A 22,686-nucleotide genomic window follows, 5' to 3' on the forward strand; every position below is an offset into this window, starting at 1 on the left:
TTTTTTTTTGTTCGCAAAACAGTATGCAACATGATCACTATGAATGCATGACAAATGTGTCCGGGATTTCATGTTGATCACCTTGTCTGGAAGTGTTGAAGGCAGGGAGAGAAGAGGAAGCACCAACACAATGAGGGTTGGCCCCACAAAACTGGTCAGGCATTCAGTTTTAATCCCCTGAGGGAGGTTGTTATGAATCAAACCTCTGAGAGGTATCCGTTCCTCGGGTCAACATGAATTGGAAGCATCTTTGTTGCACCTAACATAGACACCTTATGAATTACTATTTGTGACCTTGATTGTGGCCTTAGACCAGGGTTCATGCCAACCCTCCCTGTTCCTCTTCAGCTACACGAGTAGAGGAATTTGTTGTTGTTATGTGCGAAGTTGTGTCCGACCCATCGCGACCCCATGGACAATGATCCTCCAGGCCTTCCTGTTCTATAGAGGAATAGCACTCTGCAATCTCCAGAAGTGTTATAACATGTATTTGAGAGCCAGCATGGAGGAGTTTTTCTGAGAGGTGGATTCTCATCTGGAGAACCTGATTTGATGCCCCACTCCTCCTCCTCCACATGCAGCCAGCTGGGTGACCTTGGGCCAATCAGAGGTCTCCTAGCGCTGTTCTCACAGAGCAATTTTCTTAAAGTCTCTCTGCCCCACCCACCTCACAGGGTGCCTCTTGTGGGGAGAGGAAATGTTTTTTTTGGGTTGCTTTGGGACTCAACCTGGTAGGCAAAAGTGAGATGTTGAAACCCAGCTTCTTCCAATGCCACAATCTCCATGCTTTATTTCTCTCTCTCTCTCTCTCTCTCTCCATCCCCCCTTTCTCATTGACTACTGTCAGTTAACTGGTTGGTCCATTCTGTGAACATGTCGAGGTTTATTCCAAGTCTGTGAACTGTTTGCAACTTCCTGGAAAATTCTACAAGAAATTGAAGTAAAAACAACAACATAAAACTCCTGTGAATTCTTCATATAAGTTTATTGTTGGTTTTCTCAGTTTTCTTTGGCTTTTCATGGTTGTGGAACATGCCATGGAGTCACAGCCAATTTGTGGGATTTCAAGGAAACAGACTAAGAAAAGTGTTTTGCTATGGTTTGCTGGGTTTTCTCGGAGGTCTCCCATCCCAGTGCTAACAAGAGTTGACCTTGCTTAGAATCCAAAATCTGATGAGATCAGGCCAGTCTGGAAGATCCAGCTCAGTACATGAGTTCATCACAAATACCAAATACTAGTGTGAGGCTCTGTAGAGTAATCACGTCAAATTTTGTATCTGTATTGACTCCATAGCCGAAATATCAGCTAAAAAGCAACTCCCAACTTTTTCAAATGTTAGACAAGCCTTGATAAACTATATAATCAGACCAAGTACTCTGTAAATCTGTGTTTTCAGGTCTGCTGCAAAGAAGACTTCACTATTCTACTATAAGACACCACTAGATATTTCAAATCACTCTTCCCTTTCTATTCCTCATTAACTGTTTTTTATCATTCAGCTGAGGCCGCAGCAAAATGACATAACATTTCGGGAGAAAAATGCAGCCTAGTAAGCCTGCGCTGGAAGCCAAGATGGAGAAGATCTCCACGGCCACCATGTATTTCCCTTTGGTGCTCAGGTAGGTTGGAACAAAAGACACCCACACACTGCAAAAGACCAACATGCTGAACGTGATGAACTTGGCTTCATTAAAGGTGTCGGGAAGATTCCTGGCCAAGAAAGCCACAGTGAAACAGACAAGAGCCAGAAACCCCATGTACCCCAAAATGTAAAAGAACATATTGGATGAGCCTTCATTACATTTCAAGATGATTTCTACAGCCAGAGAATGAAAGTCAACTGGGAACTGGGAACCATCCAGTTCAGGACATGAGTTCATCAAAATCACCAACTACCTTGAGAGGATCTGCAGAGTAATACATACAAGTTTTGTGTCTGGGTTGACTCAATGGCCCAAACATCAGCTAAAGAGCAACTACCCACTTTTTCTAATATTATCAACCTATGAAATTACTACGTTAGACAAGCCCTGATAAACTATGTATTCAGACTGAGTACTCTGTAAATCTATGTTTTCAGGTGTGCTGCAAGGAAGAATTCACTATTCTATAAGACACCACTAGACATTTCAAATCTCTCTTCCCTTTCTATTCCTCATTAACTGTTTTTTGTCATTCAGCTCGGGCCGCAGCAAAATGACATAACATTTCGGGAGAAAAATGCAGCCTAGTAAGCCTGTGCTGGAAGCCAGGATGGAGAAGATCTCCACGGCCACCATGTATTTCCCTTTGGTGCTCAGGTAGGTTGGAACAAAAGACACCCACACACTGCAAAAGACCAACATGCTGAACGTGATGAACTTGGCTTCATTAAAGGTGTCAGGAAGATTCCTGGCCAAGAAAGCCACAGTGAAACAAACAAGAGCCAGAAACCCCATGTACCCCAAAATGTAAAAGAACATATTGGACGAGCCTTCATTGCATTTCAAGATGATTTCTACAGCCAGAGAATGAAAGTCAACATCTGGGAAAGGAGGGTCAGTATATAACCAGATCATACAAATACTCGCTTGAACCAACGTCGAGGACAATATTATAGCATTGGAAAGTCTTTTCCCCACCCAGGACCTGATCTTGGATCCTGGTTTAGTGGCCATGAAAACCAAAACCACGGTGATGGTTTTAGCCAACACAGAAGAAACAGCCACCGCAAAGATGATCCCAAAAGCAGTTTGTCGCAGCTTGCAGGTCACTTGGTCAGGCTGGCCGATGAAGAGCAAAGAAGACAGAAAGCACAGCAGGAGGGAGACGAGGAGAGAATAGGTGAGGTCCCGATTGTTGGCTTTGACAATGGGGGTGTTCTGGTGCTTGATGAAGATTCCTAGCACCACAGACGTGGATAAGGAAAGGGAGAGGGACAGAACGGCCAAAACGATCCCTAAAGTTTCCCTGTAGGAGAGGAAGTTGAGACCCTTGGGAAGGCATCCATTTTGGTCATCATTTGGATATTGACCTTCTGAGCACTGGAAGCAGTCATCTGCATCTTAACAAACAAATATGGCACTTCAGTCCTCCATAGCTAGCTAATATTAAAGAGACACAGTCTTGTGCTTGGAATATTATTCATGCAAGATATTTTATTTTATAGATATATACGTATTGTTTCATTCATTCATTCATTTTGTTATAATTATGAAGACAGATTTTTCTCCTTTTCTTTATTGGCTATTGACACTCAGAACCCTCAAGCTGGCAGAAGTGCAAAATGGGTAACACTGTGCTGGACTGTTGAAAGCAGAAAAGGTGCAACAGTGTTCCATCAAGTGACTTTCTCCCCCTCTTCCTCCAGTTCATCCTTTCTCAGCATTTTTACCATTTGAACACAGTGCTGGTTTTGGATCACCTAACAAGCTGCCATGGGAGATACGGATTTGAACCAGGATCTTCCAAATCCTACTTTGCAAATTCTATTTTTTAAACGGTGCAACTTGGCTCAAGATTGGACTACAAACCTCTCACCTTTCCAATTCGAGATCTTCCCTCCTGGACACTGTTTGCAGTCATAGCAGCAGAACGGCTCCCCCTCCTTCCTTTCCTTTCTGGAACCTGGATGGCAACTTTGAGTGCAGACTGAAAGGGGCTTTGTCTAAGGGATACATGAGGCAGACAAATTTACTGTCAATGTTGCATCTAAAATAACGTCACGTTTGTTTCTCCCAATTATTCATGGTCTATAGTCCAGGACATGAGTCTCTTGTGGCGCAGAGTGGTAAAGCAGCCGTCTGAAAGCTTTGCCCATGAGGCTGGGAGTTCAATCCCAGCAGCCGGCTCAAGGTCTACTCAGACTTCCATCCTTCCGAGGTCGGTAAAATGAGTACCCAGCTTGCTGGGGGGTAAACGGTAATGACTGGGGAAGGCACTGGCAAACCACCCCGTATTGAGTCTGCCATGAAAACGCAAGAGGGCGTCACCCCAAAGGTCAGACATGACTCAGTGCTTGAACAGGGGATACCTTTACCTTTTATAGTTCAGGATATTTAATTCCCCATCTGTCATTTGTGTGTTGGCTTCATTCCAAATTACTTATGTTAATTTACTTCTCCTACACATTATGGAAATGATGAAGGTCCCAGCTTGGGTGGGCAAGGTTCCCCCACTCTTTGAAATTGATTGTCCCTATTGAAAGAGTTGGCATTTTTGACAGTTCTTTAAAAAGTGCACATGAAAAGTATTATTCCAGAGATACTCCTCTCTTCCATTCACAACTTGTGCCCTTAATATGATAGGTAGCTTTATTAAAAATAATAATACTTATGAAGTAATAAAGAAATGTGTTGGATTGGTTGAAGCTAGTGTGTGTTTAACTCACCCAATTCTTCATACTATGCCCTGCTACAGGTCCCAGAAGGGGCCTCATGTGCTTAAAAGTAAAGGAACGATTCTGGCCTGTATAAACCAGATTACCCTCCCTTTAGTCTTCCTCATGGAAGAAGAAGCAGCAGCGTTGGGCTTTATATCCTGCTTTCCACTACCCAAGAGATTTTTAAAGTGGTAATAATATAGAAATGTGTTGGATTGGTTGAAGCTAGTGTGTGTTTAACTCACCCAATTCTTCCTACTACGCCCTGCTACATGTCCCAGGAGGGGCCTTGTGTGCTTAGAAGTTAAGGAACGATTCTGCTCACATTGGATAATGCATTTTAGAAGTAGATTTCCCTGTTTTGCAAAGGAAAATTCATCTGCAAATGCAAAATGAAAGTGCATTATCCAACATGTGTGGAATGGGCCAAGGAAAAAAGATCTTGAGAGACGAGAAGAGGGGAAAAGGAGAGATTTAAACCCTTGTATTTCTGTCTCTTCATTAACCCACAGTCATTATAGGGCGTCAAGTGAAGAAGAGTTGTTTTTGGTGCCCTGCTTTTCCCTACCCGAAGAGTCTCAAAATGGAGGAGTGACCAGCAAGTGAGATGTGGCTCTCAGGTAGAAAATCTTGCTTAACCTTGTTTTTTACACACATTTTTTGAGAGGATGGGTTGTCCTATCAAATGCTTGGCCTGTATAAACCAGATTACCCTCCCTTTAGTCTTCCTCATGGAAGAAGAAGCAGGAGCATTGCATTGTATACCCTGCTTTCCACTACCCAAGAGATTTTTAAAGTGGTTTACAGTTTCCTTCCATTCCTCTCCCCACAACCGAGAGCCTTTGGGGAAGGAAGGACTGAGAGAGCCCAGACAGGACTGTTCTGTGAGAACAACTCAAACAGGACTGTGACTAGCCAAAGGTCACCCAGCTGACTGCAGGTGGAAGAGGGGGGAATTGATCCCAGCTTGCCAGATTAGCGCCCACCCTTCTTAATCACTACAACCACTTAACATCATTCTTTAAAAAAACACAGTGGGGGATCAAAGTTCATGTTTGTATAGCAGAATTGTTTAGTGGAAGTTTCCCCAGATTCTGAAGGCCAACCTTACATTGTTAAACCAACTGTTCCACGTGATGCTCTCTTCATGGATGGTCAGCATTTGGTCTGCTGGAGCTTCTGGATGAACCTCTCCAATCTTGACTTTGAAAAAAGATCGATTTCGGAAAATATGCCAGTTGACAATATCATACCGTGGGTTGGCTTCTCCACTGGGATGAAATGAAATTGTCTCCCCAGCACTGTTATTGAATGAGACCCTTTTCAGAAAGTGGTGCAGCTAGATTGAAAAGGGAGACACAAATGAAGACACAAATGAAGCTCATTTTTGGAAAACATTGTGTGCAGCTGATTCCCTCTCAACCTCCTCTTGGACGGTCCCCTCCTAACCTCCTCTTCTCCAGGGTGAATATCCCCAAGGCCCTCAGAGGAAGTGGTGAACTAGGCTGAAACTTGGAGAACTGTGACAGTCTAAAGTGAATGGGACAGGAAACAAGGGATGGAGATGAATTCAGGTATCCTTTCTGGAGAGGTGCCATGCAGGATGGATTGCATGCATCTCTGTGGCCAGAGTCATGGTTTTCATTCACAGTTACCTGCCATGAGGGTCGATGGAAGAGGTTAGGTTTCTTTCTCTTCAGCATTCTTCTGTGTCCACCAGGAGATGAAGACAGGTCACGTAAAGCATGTGCTATGGCATAGACAGCATTATAGATACTATAGCTAGTACCAGTCATACTCATTTCAAAAACATCTCCTGGAAGGCTCTCCATTTTCTCCTGCCCAGTGCAAACCTTATCAAAACCCATCTGCACCCGTGAATCAGAGAACTGGCAGAGGAAAGCCTGTTCCCAGAACTCCCTGATGAAGCCATCTCCTTTATTCCCGAAAGGTTTTTTGCGCTGAAGAAACTGTTGGAATCCCGGTGGTTCCTGGGTGTGAACCGTCAAGCCAATGGTGCCATGAAACATGGTGTTGTCCCAATTTCTTTGGTAAAAATAAGATGCAAAATCCATCTGAATGGTCAGAATGTAAACCTTCCCTTTTGGCTTTACTGTTGTCAATTCTAACTCGAAACTGCGAAGGGCCCATCTAAAATATGAGATGGAACCCGTGTCTCCAAAGAGGACAACCACATCAGCTCTGCTCTCCATTAATTTCTCATAGGATTGCCATCCATTTGTCATCATCTCAAAAGTTATCATTAAGGCCTGGCGGATTTTTGCTGTGAAGGCCAAGCAGATGCCATTCTGAGAAAACAAAGGAAGCATGACGCGCTGACATCTTTCTCCACGTTCATCATCAGCGACAATGAGCCCAATCCATACCCACCTGAAATGCAAAATAAACTGCAGGATCCCCTTGTATTGTTGGGCTTCATTTGCGACCATCTGGTACATGAACAGTCCCGAGAATATTTCCTGCATTTGTGATGTAGACGCATAGGCGAGCTGGAGGAAGTCAACATGGGGAAGGAAACGTAAGGAGTGAGACTGAAAAGTTTACAAAACATGACAATGTTTGTGAGGGAATCTTCAAGTCGGTGATAATAAATTTTGGGTTCCCTTTTTTGGTCGTTTGTGGAGATGAAATGAAAATAGTTTCCTTTCCTGTGAGAGTGACATGCATGGAGAAGAACTAGATGGATACATCAGATGATGTGAGATCAATGATTTATGAAAGCATACTGTAAGCTGTGAAACAGGAGAGAAGAGTACATTGCAGAGGTAAAAAAAAAGGGGGGGGGATGCAGTCTTGGGTGGTATCAACAGAGACATCACCTCCAAGTCACAAGTTGTCATAGCCCCACAGCATATTGCATTGGTCGGACCATACCTGAAGTCCTGTGTGCAGTTCTGGAGGCCTCACTTCAAAAAGGACGTGGACAACATTGAGAGGGTGTGGAGGAGAGCAATGAGAATAATCCAGGGCCTGAAGACCAAGCTCTATGAGGAAAGGCTGAGGGACCTTGGAATGTTCAGCCTGGAGAAGAGGAGGTTGAGCGGGGACAATGATTGCTCTAAAAATGTGAAAGCTTGACATTTGCAGGAAGGCAGGGAACAGTCCCTGTTGACAGCAGAGGATCGTACCCACAGTTATGGGTTTTAGTCATGTGTTGAACAGTACCAGCTAGATATCAGGGAAAAAAATGTCTATCGGAGTAGTTTAGCAGTGGTATCAACTGCCTAAGGAGATGGTGAGCTACACCCCTCACTGGCCATCCTCAAGCAGTTGCTGGACTGATAGTTATCATGGATGCTTCAGGCTAAATAGGGGGTCGGACTAGATGGCCTGTATGTTCCCTTCCAAGAAATACCAGGATCGTGCCAGGGGTGGCAGGCAAGGGCAAACCACCTCTGAATGTCTCTTGCCTGGCAGCCAGACAATCCTGGGACAGCCTGGCTACGTTATACACACGGCATGTGATACTATCAATCAATCAATCAATCAATCATGATACCTCCCTTGGTCAGACAGAAGAACAGATTTAGCTGCCTCGGATCAACTATAGGATTTCCCAGTTTATTTACCATTTAGTTTCGTTCATTTAAAGCTCCAGCTCTTTGCAGGGATATTCCCCTGGTTGCCAAGGATGTATTCCTCCAGGGCGTTCTCTAATGTCCATCTTGAGGGCTAGTCCTGGCCAATATTGGATCTGGAAACCCTTTCCATATGCTTCATATGTATTTAAAATCCAGTTACTAAATTCTCACCTCGTTATGAAACAACTATGCCAAATGGCTTGTAGCAAGACAGCATACAAATCCAAAAACCACCATAAAATATGAAGTATGGACAGAGACTTTGAAGAATGTTTTTGAATTTTAGGATCACAATATTCTCTTATGGATAGATGTTTACGTTGTGAAGGGACGGGGCATTGGGAAGACACTTCTTTCTTTGCTTGGCTCTTCCCTGAATAGAGGAGAGATGCTGTTTTGGTTAGAGCCCCTTCATATCCTGCATCCTTACCTAGCCTACCTGTGGGATGTTGTAGAGGGATAACACCGTTGCTATGTAGAGAGAAGTCTTCGCTTCAGCTCCTCCAATGACTGCAATCAGATTACTCCGGAAGTCACACTTGTAGTTGGGAATAAACCGGTTCTTGGTAGAGAGAAGCTGCATGGTGGCACGATAGCTCTCCCGCTCATTCATGTAAATGTCACGGATGTGGAAGCCCAAGGTGACATTGGGTAAGAACTGGAGGTTTTTGTTGATTTCCTCCACGGCAAACGCCAGAGCCAAGGCGTATTGGTAATGGCTAGTCCGTACACTGGGACAAGAAACACAAAGTAACTAAGCAACATTGCATGAAATATTATTGTATCTGGCTAGAAATATCGATTATGGTATCATTATATTGGATTTCATTGAACCATATTGAGGTCCGAGCCCATTAAAATATTCATCCCTCTCTAATTTCAGATACCAACAATAGAATATTCTTTAATGGCATTAATTCCAGATACCATTTCTATGTATTTGAGGTGATTCTCTAATCTTTTAGTATCCCAACAGAGTTATTGCTGTCGTCCAGTCAGACTCTACTGAACACTGAAGCTTGGGGATTTATTTCAAAATGTGTGGTTTCACAACCACCACCCTTGAAGTGCAAACTGGAAACACCAAGGATTTCTATTCAATCCCATGAACAAAGGTGTGGATGGGGGAACAACCTACATTCAGCACACCACCCAGCCTACTGAGATTCCATGAACATCCCTTTGGCTAAGAAATGAGTTTGCGATCCATAGTCAAAAGCCAACCACTTAAGTGCTTTCTATACTGAGTCATAGAACCTCTCCCTTCCCCAGAGAACCATTGGATGGATATGGGGGTTGCAGGTGAAGACAAAAGTTTTAAAATGTTAATCTTTACAATCCTGGAATTCAGTGTAATCAGAATAGCTTGTCAGTTCTTGACATGATATGCACAGATATTTGGTATGGGAGGGGAAAATGTCCTTACAAGGGCGTGTCATACACCATGTCATTCGGTGGTTCATTGAAATCCATCTGATCTGCCGTTGTAGAGACGAAAGAACTAATTTCCCCAATGATGAGTTCTCCTTCTTGAGAATATGTGTGAAGACGTGTGAGAGATTCCCTGATGGTGCACTTGGCATCATGAACCTTGCCTGTGGACCAGTATAATGCTATCAGCACCATAACAAACACAATCAAGACCATTTTGCAATCAGTTCATTGCTGTAATGAAAAGTGACAGTCCACTCACGTGCCTCTTGGAGAATTCCAGTTTGAAAATGTCTAACTTGAATGACCGCCTGAATACAGTTCCACATACGACAGGTAGTATAACCCACCCTGTCCTTAGCCTTACCACCAACTGTGCTTAACTACAGCTGCCTTTCTAGCATCATCCGGAGATGCTATTTTCATCTAATGACTGTTGAAATTCCTTTGGGACACTGGCAAGCAGTAGTCAGAAGAAGGTGGATAATGACAGAGGAGAGAACAACCCTTCAAACGAGTTGTCTATAGCACAGTAAGGGGAAAACATGTTTGTCAAATTGCAGCAAAACTTTCCTTCCCTCTTTAGTTGGACAGCTGGGCTGTCTAAGCAAGGAAAAGAAGACGACTTGCTTTCTATACCCCTCTTCACTGCCCGAAGGAAACTGAAAGCTAGTATTCGTATGCAAGGCCTCCAAGTATTAGGGTGGTAATTTCTCCAAGGAACATCTGAGGTCATGACATGGAGGCAGGCAATGGCAAAACCCCTCTCCTGCCAGCCACACAATACTTGGATCTCCAGGGCACATGACAGACAGACAGACAGACACTGGGAGGAGGGGGAGAGACAATCGTGCTCTCTGGAGATACTTGGGATAGGAGTTATTGCTGCTCATTTTTTTTTGGCTGGGAAAGCACTCTCTATCTTTCCCCTTCTCACTAACATATGCTTGACTGAATCATAGAATCATAGAATCATAGAGTTGGAAAGGGCCATACGGTCCATCTAGTTCAACCCGCCGCTCAACGCAGGATCAGCCCAAAGCATCCTAAAGCATCCAAAAAAAGTGTGTATCCAACCTTTGCTTGAAGACTGCCAGTGAGGAAGAGCTCACCACCTCCTTAGACAGCCTATTCCACTGCTGAACTACTCTGACTGTGAAAGATTACTGTGAAAACTACTCTGACTACCGAATACGTAACTTATCTTGTTTTGTTCGCAAAACAGTATGCAACATGATCACTATGAATGCATGACGAATGTGTCCAGGATTTCATATTGATCACCTTGTCTGGAAGCGTTGAAGGCAGGGAGAGAAGAGGAAGCACCAACGCAATGAGGGTTGGCCCCACAAAACTGGCCAGGCATTCAGTTTTAAACCCCTGAGGGAGGTTGTTATGAATCAAACCTCTGAGAGGCATCCGTTCCTCGGGTCAACATGAATTGGAAGCATCTTTGTTGCACCTAACATAGACAGCTTATGAATTACTATTTGTGACCTTGATGGTAGCCTCAGACGAGGGTTCATGCCAACCCTCCCAGTTCCTCTTCAGCCACACTAGTACAGGAATAGAACTCTGCTAGCCCTACCCTGTCTCCATCATTCTCCAGAAGTGTTATAACATGCATTTGAGAGCCAGCATGGAGTAGTTTTTCTGAGTGGTGGACTCTCATCTGAAGAACCTGGTTTGATGCCCCACTCCTCCTCCTCCACATGCAGCCAGCTGGGTGACCTTGGGCCAATCAGAGTTCTCCTAGCGCTGTTCTCACAGAGCAATTTTCTTAGAAGTTTCTTAGCCCCACCCAGTTCACAGGGTCTCTGTTGTGGGGAGAGGAAAGGTGTTTTTGGGTTCCTTTGGGACTCCACCTGGTAGGCAAAAGTGAGATGTTGAAACCCAGCTTCTTCCAATTTCACCCTCTCCATGCTTCATTTCTCTCTCTCTCTCTCTCTCTCTCCATCCCTCCCTTTCTCATTGATTGCTCAGTCCTTTCCCTGTATGGCACCAGTCCTACTTCTTGTAGCTCTCTCCTGCCCTGTAGCATTCATTCAAATAAATACAACAATAATACAACATATGCATTCAAATCTCATAACTTGAAATTATAATTTGATATTGAAAACAAAGTATTAAAAATGACCCTGGCAAATTGAATGGTAGAATTTATTATGTAGCTCTTTGGAAGATAGTTGCTGAGTGATAAATATTATTGTGGCTCTTATTTTATCTACCAATTTGATGGAATATTTGTGGGTCTCTAATTGTTGTTTTATTATTTGAGCCTCTGGGGAGGGTGGTAAACAAATGTTATAAATAAATAAATGAAACAGGTTTTGAGCCTGTTCAAGCTTTCGTTGCTTTAGAGATCTGTGGATAAGAAAAAAAGAGTGTCTAATTTTCATAAGTTGATGAAGGAAATTCTTCTGAAACTGTCTGTTAACAGATTGACCCATTCTGTGAACATGTCGAGTTTTACTCTAAGTTTGTGAACTGTTTGCATCTTCCTTGAAAATTCTACAAGAAATTAAAGTAAAAACAAAAACATAAAACCCCTGTGAATTCTTCATATAAGTTTATTGTTGGTTTTATCAGTATTGTGTGGCTTTTCATGGTTGTGGAAAGTGTCATGGAGTCACAGCCAATGTATGGGATTTCAAGGAAACAGTCAACGAAAAGTGTTTTGCGATGGTTTGCTGGGTTTTCTCGGAGGTCTCCCATCCCAGTGCTAACCAGAGTTGACCTTGCTTAGAATCCAAAATCTGATGAGATCAGGCCAGTCTGGAAGATCCAGCTCAGTACATGAGTTCATCACAAATACCAAATACTTCTGTGAGGCTCTGCAGAGTAATCACTGTAGAGTAATCACGTCAAATTTGGTATCTGTATTGACTCCATGGCTGAAACATCAGCTAAAAAGTAACTACCAACTGTTTCAAATGTTAGACAAGCCTTGATAAACTAAGTAATGAGACCAAGTACTCTGTTTTCAGGTCTTCTATTACAAGACACCACTAGACATTTAAAATCTCTCTTCCCTTTCTATTCCTCATTAACTGTTTTTTGTCATTCAGCTCGGGCCGCAGCAAAATGACATAACATTTCGGGAGAAAAATGCAGCCTAGTAAGCCTGTGCTAGAAGCCAAGATGGAGAAGATCTCCACGGCCACCATATACTTCCCTTTGGTGCTCAGGTAGGTTGGAACAAAAGACACCCACACACTGCAAAAGACCAACATGCTGAACGTGATAAACTTGGCTTCATTAAAGGTGTCGGGAAGATTCCTGGCCAAGAAAGCCACAGTGAAACAGACAAGAGACAGAAACCCCATGTACCCCAAAATGTAAAAGAACATATTGGAAGAGCCTTCATTGCATTTCAAGATGATTTCTACAGCCAAAGAATGAAAGTCAACATCCGGGAAAGGAGGGTCAGTATATAACCAGATCATACAAATACTCGCTTGAACCAATGTCGAGGACAATATTATAGCATTGGAAAGTCTCTTCCCCACCCAGGACCTGATCTTGGATCCTGGTTTAGTGGCCATGAAAACCAAAACCACGGTGATGGTTTTAGCCAACACAGAAGAAACAGCCACCGCAAAGATGATCCCAAAAGCAGTTTGTCGCAGCTTGCAGGTCACTTGGTCAGGCTGGCCGATGAAGAGCAAAGAAGACAGAAAGCACAGCAGGAGGGAGACGAGGAGACAATAGGTGAGGTCCCGATTGTTGGCTTTGACAATGGGGGTGTTCTGGTGCTTGATGAAGATTCCTAGCACCACAGACGTGGATAAGGAAAGGGAGAGGGACAGAACGGCCAAAACGATCCCTAAAGTTTCCCTGTAGGAGAGGAAGTTGAGACCCTTGGGAAGGCATCCATTTTGGTCATCATTTGGATATTGACCTTCTGAGCACTGGAAGCAGTCAGCTGCATCTTAACAAACAAATATGGCACTTCAGTCTTCCATAGGTAGGTGATATTAAAGAGACACAGTCTTGTGCTTGGAATATTATTCATGCAAGATATTTTATTTTATAGATATATACGTATTGTTTCATTCATTCATTCATTTTGTTATAATTATGAAGACAGATTTTTCTCCTTTTCTTTATTGGCTATTGACACTCAGAACCCTGAAGCTGGCAGAAGTGCAAAATGGGTAACACTGTGCTGGACTGTTGAAAGCAGAAAAGGTGCAACAGTGTTCCATCAAGTGACTTTCTCCCCCTCTTCCTCCAGTTCATCCTTTCTCAGCATTTTTACCATTTGAACACAGTGCTGGTTTTGGATCACCTAACAAGCTGCCATGGGAGATACGGATTTGAACCAGGATCTTCCAAATCCTACTTTGCAAATTCTATTTTTTAAACGGTGCAACTTGGCTCAAGATTGGACTACAAACCCCTCACCTTTCCAATTCGAGATCTTCCCTCCTGGACACTGTTTGCAGTCATAGCAGCAGAACGGCTCTCCCTCCTTCCTTTCCTTTCTGGAACCTGGATGGCAACTTTGAGTGCAGACTGAAAGGGGCTTTGTCTAAGGGATACATGAGGCAGACAAATTTACTGTTAATGTTGCATCTAAAATAACGTCACGTTTGTTTCTCCCAATTATTCATGGTCTATAGTCCAGGACATGAGTCTCTTGTGGCGCAGAGTGGTAAAGCAGCCGTCTGAAAGCTTTGCCCATGAGGCTGGGAGTTCAATCCCAGCAGCCGGCTCAAGGTCTACTCAGCCTTCCATCCTTCCGAGGTCGGTAAAATGAGTACCCAGCTTGCTGGGGGGTAAACGGTAATGACTGGGGAAGGCACTGGCAAACCACCCCGTATTGAGTCTGCCATGAAAACGCAAGAGGGCATCACCCCAAAGGTCAGACATGACTCAGTGCTTGAACAGGGGATACCTTTACCTTTTATAGTTCAGGATATTTAATTCCCCATCTGTCATTTGTGTGTTGGCTTCATTCCAAATTACTTATGTTAATTTACTTCTCCTACACATTATGGAAATGATGAAGGTCCCAGCTTGGGTGGGCAAGGTTCCCCCACTCTTTGAAATTGATTGTCCCTATTGAAAGAGTTGGCATTTTTGACAGTTCTTTAAAAAGTGCACATGAAAAGTATTATTCCAGAGATACTCCTCTCTTCCATTCACAACTTGTGCCCTTAATATGATAGGTAGCTTTATTAAAAATAATAATACTTATGAAGTAATAAAGAAATGTGTTGGATTGGTTGAAGCTAGTGTGTGTTTAACTCACCCAATTCTTCCTACTATGCCCTGCTACAGGTCCCAGAAGGGGCCTCATGTGCTTAAAAGTAAAGGAACGATTCTGGCCTGTATAAACCAGATTACCCTCCCTTTAGTCTTCCTCATGGAAGAAGAAGCATCAGCGTTGGGCTTTATATCCTGCTTTCCACTACCCAAGAGATTTTTAAAGTGGTAATAATATAGAAATGTGTTGGATTGGTTGAAGCTAGTGTGTGTTTAACTCACCCAATTCTTCCTACTACGCCCTGCTACATGTCCCAGGAGGGGCCTTGTGTGCTTAGAAGTTAAGGAACGATTCTGCTCACATTGGATAATGCATTTTAGAAGTAGATTTCCCTGTTTTGCAAAGGAAAATTCATCTGCAAATGCAAAATGACAGTGCATTATCCAACATGTGTGGAATGGGCCAAGGAAAAAAGATCTTGAGAGACGAGAAGAGGGGAAAAGGAGAGATTTAAACCCTTGTATTTCTGTCTCTTCATTAACCCACAGTCATTATAGGGCGTCAAGTGAAGAAGAGTTGTTTTTGGTGCCCTGCTTTTCCCTACCCGAAGAGTCTCAAAATGCAGGAGTGACCAGCAAGTGAGATGTGGCTCTCAGGTAGAAAATCTTGCTTAACCTTGTTTTTTACACACATTTTTTGAGAGGATGGGTTGTCCTATCAAATGCTTGGCCTGTATAAACCAGATTACCCTCCCTTTAGTCTTCCTCATGGAAGAAGAAGCAGGAGCATTGCATTGTATACCCTGCTTTCCACTACCCAAGAGATTTTTAAAGTGGTTTACAGTTTCCTTCCATTCCTCTCCCCACAACCGAGAGCCTTTGGGGAAGGAAGGACTGAGAGAGCCCAGACAGGACTGTTCTGTGAGAACAACTCAAACAGGACTGTGACTAGCCAAAGGTCACCCAGCTGACTGCAGGTGGAAGAGGGGGGAATTGATCCCAGCTTGCCAGATTAGCGCCCACCCTTCTTAATCACTACAACCACTTAACATCATTCTTTAAAAAAACACAGTGGGGGATCAAAGTTCATGTTTGTATAGCAGAATTGTTTAGTGGAAGTTTCCCCAGATTCTGAAGGCCAACCTTACATTGTTAAACCAACTGTTCCACGTGATGCTCTCTTCATGGATGGTCAGCATTTGGTCTGCAGGAGCTTCTGGATGAACCTCTCCAATCTTGACTTTGAAAAAAGATCGATTTTGGAAAATATGCCAGTTGACAATATCATACCGTGGGTTGGCTTCTCCACTGGGATGAAATGAAATTGTCTCCCCAGCACTGTTATTGAATGAGACCCTTTTCAGAAAGTGGTGCAGCTAGATTGAAAAGGGAGACACAAATGAAGACACAAATGAAGCTCATTTTTGGAAAACATTGTGTGCAGCTGATTCCCTCTCAACCTCCTCTTGGACGGTCCCCTCCTAACCTCCTCTTCTCCAGGGTGAATATCCCCAAGGCCCTCAGAGGAAGTGGTGAACTAGGCTGAAACTTGGAGAACTGTGACAGTCTAAAGTGAATGGGACAGGAAACAAGGGATGGAGATGAATTCAGGTATCCTTTCTGGAGAGGTGCCATGCAGGATGGATTGCATGCATCTCTGTGGCCAGAGTCATGGTTTTCATTCACAGTTACCTGCCATGAGGGTCGATGGAAGAGGTTAGGTTTCTTTCTCTTCAGCATTCTTCTGTGTCCACCAGGAGATGAAGACAGGTCACGTAAAGCATGTGCTATGGCATAGACAGCATTATAGATACTATAGCTAGTACCAGTCATACTCATTTCAAAAACATCTCCTGGAAGGCTCTCCATTTTCTCCTGCCCAGTGCAAACCTTATCAAAACCCATCTGCACCCGTGAATCAGAGAACTGGCAGAGGAAAGCCTGTTCCCAGAACTCCCTGATGAAGCCATCTCCTTTATTCCCGAAAGGTTTTTTGCGCTGAAGAAACTGTTGGAATCCTGGTGGTTCCTGGGTGTGAACCGTCAAGCCAATGGTACCATGAAACATGGTGTTGTCCCAATTTCTTTGGTAAAAATAAGATGCAAAATCCATCTGAATGGTCAGAATGTAAACCTTCCCTTTTGGCTTTACTGTTGTCAATTCTAACTCGAAACTGCGAAGGGCCCATCTAAAATATGAGATGGAACCCGTGTCTCCAAAGAGGACAACCACATCAGCTCTGCTCTCCATTAATTTCTCATAGGATTGCCATCCATTTGTCATCATCTCAAAAGTTATCATTAAGGCCTGGCGGATTTTTGCTGTGAAGGCCAAGCAGATGCCATTCTGAGAAAACAAAGGAAGCATGACGCGCTGACATCTTTCTCCACGTTCATCATCAGCGACAATGAGCCCAATCCATACCCACCTGAAATGCAAAATAAACTGCAGGATCCCCTTGTATTGTTGGGCTTCATTTGCAACCATCTGGTACATGAAAACCCCCGAGAATATTTCCTGCATTAGTGATGTAGACGCATAGGCGAGCTGGAGGAAGTCAACATGGGGAAGGAAACGTAAGGAGTGAGACTGAAAAGTTTACAAAACATGACAATGTTTGTGAGGGAATCTTCAAGTCGGTGATAATAAATTTTGGGTTCCCTTTTTTGGTCGTTTGTGGAGATGAAATGAAAATAGTTTCCTTTCCTGTGAGAGTGACATGCATGGAGAAGAACTAGATGGATACATCAGATGATGTGAGATCAATGATTTATGAAAGCATACTGTAAGCTGTGAAACAGGAGTGAAGAGTACGTTGCAGAGGTAAAAAAAGGGGGGGGGATGCAGTCTTGGGTGGTATCAACAGAGACATCACCTCCAAGTCACAAGTTGTCATAGCCCCACTGCATATTGCATTGGTCGGAGCATACCTGAAGTCCTGTGTGCAGTTCTGGAGGCCTCACTTCAAAAAGGATGTGGACAGCATTGAGAGGGTGTGGAGGAGAGCAATGAGAATAATCCAGGGCCTGAAGACCAAGCTCTATGAGGAAAGGCTGAGGGACCTTGGAATGTTCAGCCTGGAGAAGAGGAGGTTGAGCGGGGACAATGATTGCTCTAAAAATGTGAAAGCTTGACATTTGTAGGAAGGCAGGGAACAGTCCCTGTTGACAGCAGAGGATCGTACCCACAGTTATGGGTTTTAGTCATGTGTTGAACAGTACCAGCTAGATATCAGGGAAAAAAATGTCTATCGGAGTAGTTTAGCAGTGGTATCAACTGCCTAAGGAGATGGTGAGCTACACCCCTCACTGGCCATCCTCAAGCAGTTGCTGGACTGATAGTTATCATGGATGCTTCAGGCTAAATAGGGGGTCGGACTAGATGGCCTGTATGTTCCCTTCCAAGAAATACCAGGATCGTGCCAGGGGTGGCAGGCAAGGGCAAACCACCTCTAAATGTCTCTTGCCTGGCAGCCAGACAATCCTGGGACAGCCTGGCTACGTTATACACACGGCATGTGATACTATCAATCAATCAATCAATCAATCATGATACCTCCCTTGGTCAGACAGAAGAACAGATTTAGCTGCCTCGGATCAACTATAGGATTTCCCAGTTTATTTACCATTTAGTTTCGTTCATTTAAAGCTCCAGCTCTTTGCAGGGATATTCCCCTGGTTGCCAAGGATGTATTCCTCCAGGGCGTTCTCTAATGTCCATCTTGAGGGCTAGTCCTGGCCAATATTGGATCTGGAAACCCTTTCCATATGCTTCATATGTATTTAAAATCCAGTTACTAAATTCTCACCTCGTTATGAAACAACTATGCCAAATGGCTTGTAGCAAGACAGCATACAAATCCAAAAACCACCATAAAATATGAAGTATGGACAGAGACTTTGAAGAATGTTTTTGAATTTTAGGATCACAATATTCTCTTATGGATAGATGTTTACGTTGTGAAGGGACGGGGCATTGGGAAGACACTTCTTTCTTTGCTTGGCTCTTCCCTGAATAGAGGAGAGATGCTGTTTTGGTTAGAGCCCCTTCATATCCTGCATCCTTACCTAGCCTACCTGTGGGATGTTGTAGAGGGATAACACCGTTGCTATGTAGAGAGAAGTCTTCGCTTCAGCTCCTCCAATGACTGCAATCAGATTGCTCCGGAAGTCACACTTGTAGTTGGGAATAAACCGGTTCTTGGTAGAGAGAAGCTGCATGGTGGCACGATAGCTCTCCCGCTCGTTCATGTAAATGTCACGGATGTGGAAGCCCAAGGTGACATTGGGTAAGAACTGGAGGTTTTTGTTGATTTCCTCCACGGCAAACGCCAGAGCCAAGGCGTATTGGTAATGGCTAGTCCGTACACTGGGACAAGAAACACAAAGTAACTAAGCAACATTGCATGAAATATCATTGTATCTGGCTAGAAATATCGATTATGGTATCATTATATTGGATTTCATTGAACCATATTGAGGTCCGAGCCCATTAAAATATTCATCCCTCTCTAATTTCAGATACCAACAATAGAATATTCTTTAATGGCATTAATTCCAGATACCATTTCTATGTATTTGAGGTGATTCTCTAATCTTTTAGTATCCCAACAGAGTTATTGCTGTCGTCCAGTCAGACTCTACTGAACACTGAAGCTTGGGGATTTATTTCAAAATGTGTGGTTTCACAACCACCACCCTTGAAGTGCAAACTGGAAACACCAAGGATTTCTATTCAATCCCATGAACAAAGGTGTGGATGGGGGAACAACCTACATTCAGCACACCACCCAGCCTACTGAGATTCCATGAACATCCCTTTGGCTAAGAAATGAGTTTGCGATCCATAGTCAAAAGCCAACCACTTAAGTGCTTTCTATACTGAGTCATAGAACCTCTCCCTTCCCCAGAGAACCATGGGATGGATATGGGGGTTGCAGGTGAAGACAAAAGTTTTAAAATGTTAATCTTTACAATCCTGGAATTCAGTGTAATCAGAATAGCTTGTCAGTTCTTGACATGATATGCACAGATATTTGGTATGGGAGGGGAAAATGTCCTTACAAGGGCGTGTCATACACCATGTCATTCGGTGGTTCATTGAAATCCATCTGATCTGCCGTTGTAGAGACGAAAGAACTAATTTCCCCAATGATGAGTTCTCCTTCTTGAGAATATGTGTGAAGACGTGTGAGAGATTCCCTGATGGTGCACTTGGCATCATGAACCTTGCCTGTGGACCAGTATAATGCTATCAGCACCATAACAAACACAATCAAGACCATTTTGCAATCAGTTCATTGCTGTAATGAAAAGTGACAGTCCACTCACGTGCCTCTTGGAGAATTCCAGTTTGAAAACGTCTAACTTGAATGACCGCCTGAATACAGTTCCACATACGACAGGTAGTATAACCCACCCTGTCCTTAGCCTTACCACCAACTGTGCTTAACTACAGCTGCCTTTCTAGCATCATCCGGAGATGCTATTTTCATCTAATGACTGTTGAAATTCCTTTGGGACACTGGCAAGCAGTAGTCAGAAGAAGGTGGATAATGACAGAGGAGAGAACAACCCTTCAAACGAGTTGTCTATAGCACAGTAAGGGGAAAACATTTTTGTCAAATTGCAGCAAAACTTTCCTTCCCTCTTTAGTTGGACAGCTGGGCTGTCTAAGCAAGGAAAAGAAGACGACTTGCTTTCTATACCCCTCTTCACTGCCCGAAGGAAACTGAAAGCTAGTATTCGTATGCAAGGCCTCCAAGTATTAGGGTGGTAATTTCTCCAAGGAACATCTGAGGTCATGACATGGAGGCAGGCAATGGCAAAACCCCTCTCCTGCCAGCCACACAATACTTGGATCTCCAGGGCACATGACAGACAGACAGACAGACACTGGGAGGAGGGGGAGAGACAATCGTGCTCTCTGGAGATACTTGGGATAGGAGTTATTGCTGCTCATTTTTTTTTGGCTGGGAAAGCACTCTCTATCTTTCCCCTTCTCACTAACATATGCTTGACTGAATCATAGAATCATAGAATCATAGAGTTGGAAAGGGCCATACGGTCCATCTAGTTCAACCCGCCGCTCAACGCAGGATCAGCCCAAAGCATCCTAAAGCATCCAAAAAAAGTGTGTATCCAACCTTTGCTTGAAGACTGCCAGTGAGGAAGAGCTTACCACCTCCTTAGACAGCCTATTCCACTGCTGAACTACTCTGACTGTGAAAGATTACTGTGAAAACTACTCTGACTACCGAATACGTAACTTATCTTGTTTTGTTCGCAAAACAGTATGCAACATGATCACTATGAATGCATGACGAATGTGTCCAGGATTTCATATTGATCACCTTGTCTGGAAGCGTTGAAGGCAGGGAGAGAAGAGGAAGCACCAACGCAATGAGGGTTGGCCCCACAAAACTGGCCAGGCTTTCAGTTTTAAACCCCTGAGGGAGGTTGTTATGAATCAAACCTCTGAGAGGCATCCGTTCCTCGGGTCAACATGAATTGGAAGCATCTTTGTTGCACCTAACATAGACAGCTTATGAATTACTATTTGTGACCTTGATGGTAGCCTCAGACGAGGGTTCATGCCAACCCTCCCAGTTCCTCTTCAGCCACACTAGTACAGGAATAGAACTCTGCTAGCCCTACCCTGTCTCCATCATTCTCCAGAAGTGTTATAACATGCATTTGAGAGCCAGCATGGAGTAGTTTTTCTGAGTGGTGGACTCTCATCTGAAGAACCTGGTTTGATGCCCCACTCCTCCTCCTCCACATGCAGCCAGCTGGGTGACCTTGGGCCAATCAGAGTTCTCCTAGCACTGTTCTCACAGAGCAATTTTCTTAGAAGTTTCTTAGCCCCACCCAGTTCACAGGGTCTCTGTTGTGGGGAGAGGAAAGGTGTTTTTGGGTTCCTTTGGGACTCCACCTGGTAGGCAAAAGTGAGATGTTGAAACCCAGCTTCTTCCAATTTCACCCTCTCCATGCTTCATTTCTCTCTCTCTCTCTCTCTCTCTCTCTCTCTCTCTCCATCCCTCCCTTTCTCATTGATTGCTCAGTCCTTTCCCTGTATGGCACCAGTCCTACTTCTTGTAGCTCTCTCCTGCCCTGTAGCATTCATTCAAATAAATACAACAATAATACAACATATGCATTCAAATCTCATAACTTGAAATTATAATTTGATATTGAAAACAAAGTATTAAAAATGACCCTGGCAAATTGAATGGTAGAATTTATTATGTAGCTCTTTGGAAGATAGTTGCTGAGTGATAAATATTATTGTGGCTCTTATTTTATCTACCAATTTGATGGAATATTTGTGGGTCTCTAATTGTAGTTTTATTATTTGAGCCTCTGGGGAGGGTGGTAAACAAATGTTATAAATAAATAAATGAAACAGGTTTTGAGCCTGTTCAAGCTTTCGTTGCTTTAGAGATCTGTGGATAAGAAAAAAAGAGTGTCTAATTTTCATAAGTTGATGAAGGAAATTCTTCTGAAACTGTCTGTTAACAGATTGACCCATTCTGTGAACATGTCGAGTTTTACTCTAAGTTTGTGAACTGTTTGCATCTTCCTTGAAAATTCTACAAGAAATTAAAGTAAAAGAAAAACATAAAACCCCTGTGAATTCTTCATATAAGTTTATTGTTGGTTTTATCAGTATTGTGTGGCTTTTCATGGTTGTGGAAAGTGCCATGGAGTCACAGCCAATGTATGGGATTTCAAGGAAACAGTCAACGAAAAGTGTTTTGCGATGGTTTGCTGGGTTTTCTCAGAGGTCTCCCATCCCAGTGCTAACCAGAGTTGACCTTGCTTAGAATCCAAAATCTGATGAGATCAGGCCAGTCTGGAAGATCCAGCTCAGTACATGAGTTCATCACAAATACCAAATACTTCTGTGAGGCTCTGCAGAGTAATCACTGTAGAGTAATCACGTCAAATTTGGTATCTGTATTGACTCCATGGCTGAAACATCAGCTAAAAAGTAACTACCAACTGTTTCAAATGTTAGACAAGCCTTGATAAACTAAGTAATGAGACCAAGTACTCTGTTTTCAGGTCTTCTATTACAAG

General features: G+C 43.4%; 2 protein-coding genes across 2 annotated transcripts; both read right to left on the minus strand.

Moving 5' to 3' along the window:
* Nucleotides 1–2,130: 2,130 nt before the first annotated feature.
* LOC143826588 (vomeronasal type-2 receptor 26-like) lies at nucleotides 2,131–9,610 on the minus strand. Its single transcript, XM_077315424.1, has 5 exons — nucleotides 9,390–9,610; nucleotides 8,403–8,694; nucleotides 6,017–6,913; nucleotides 5,473–5,700; nucleotides 2,131–3,024 (listed from the first exon to the last, which is right to left on the minus strand). The coding sequence occupies exons 1-5, from the start codon at nucleotides 9,608–9,610 to the stop codon at nucleotides 2,131–2,133; spliced, it is 2,532 nt and encodes an 843-aa protein (XP_077171539.1).
* A 2,792-nt stretch (nucleotides 9,611–12,402) lies between these two features.
* LOC143826589 (vomeronasal type-2 receptor 26-like) lies at nucleotides 12,403–19,889 on the minus strand. The gene is made up of 6 exons (XM_077315425.1): nucleotides 19,669–19,889; nucleotides 18,682–18,973; nucleotides 16,298–17,194; nucleotides 15,754–15,981; nucleotides 13,802–13,928; nucleotides 12,403–13,325 (listed from the first exon to the last, which is right to left on the minus strand). The coding sequence occupies exons 1-6, from the start codon at nucleotides 19,887–19,889 to the stop codon at nucleotides 12,403–12,405; spliced, it is 2,688 nt and encodes an 895-aa protein (XP_077171540.1).
* Between the last annotated feature and the right edge of the window lie 2,797 nt (nucleotides 19,890–22,686).

This window comes from Paroedura picta, chromosome 16 (genome assembly GCF_049243985.1).
Source record: "Paroedura picta isolate Pp20150507F chromosome 16, Ppicta_v3.0, whole genome shotgun sequence".
In the NCBI taxonomy this organism is placed as follows: domain Eukaryota; kingdom Metazoa; phylum Chordata; class Lepidosauria; order Squamata; family Gekkonidae; genus Paroedura; species Paroedura picta.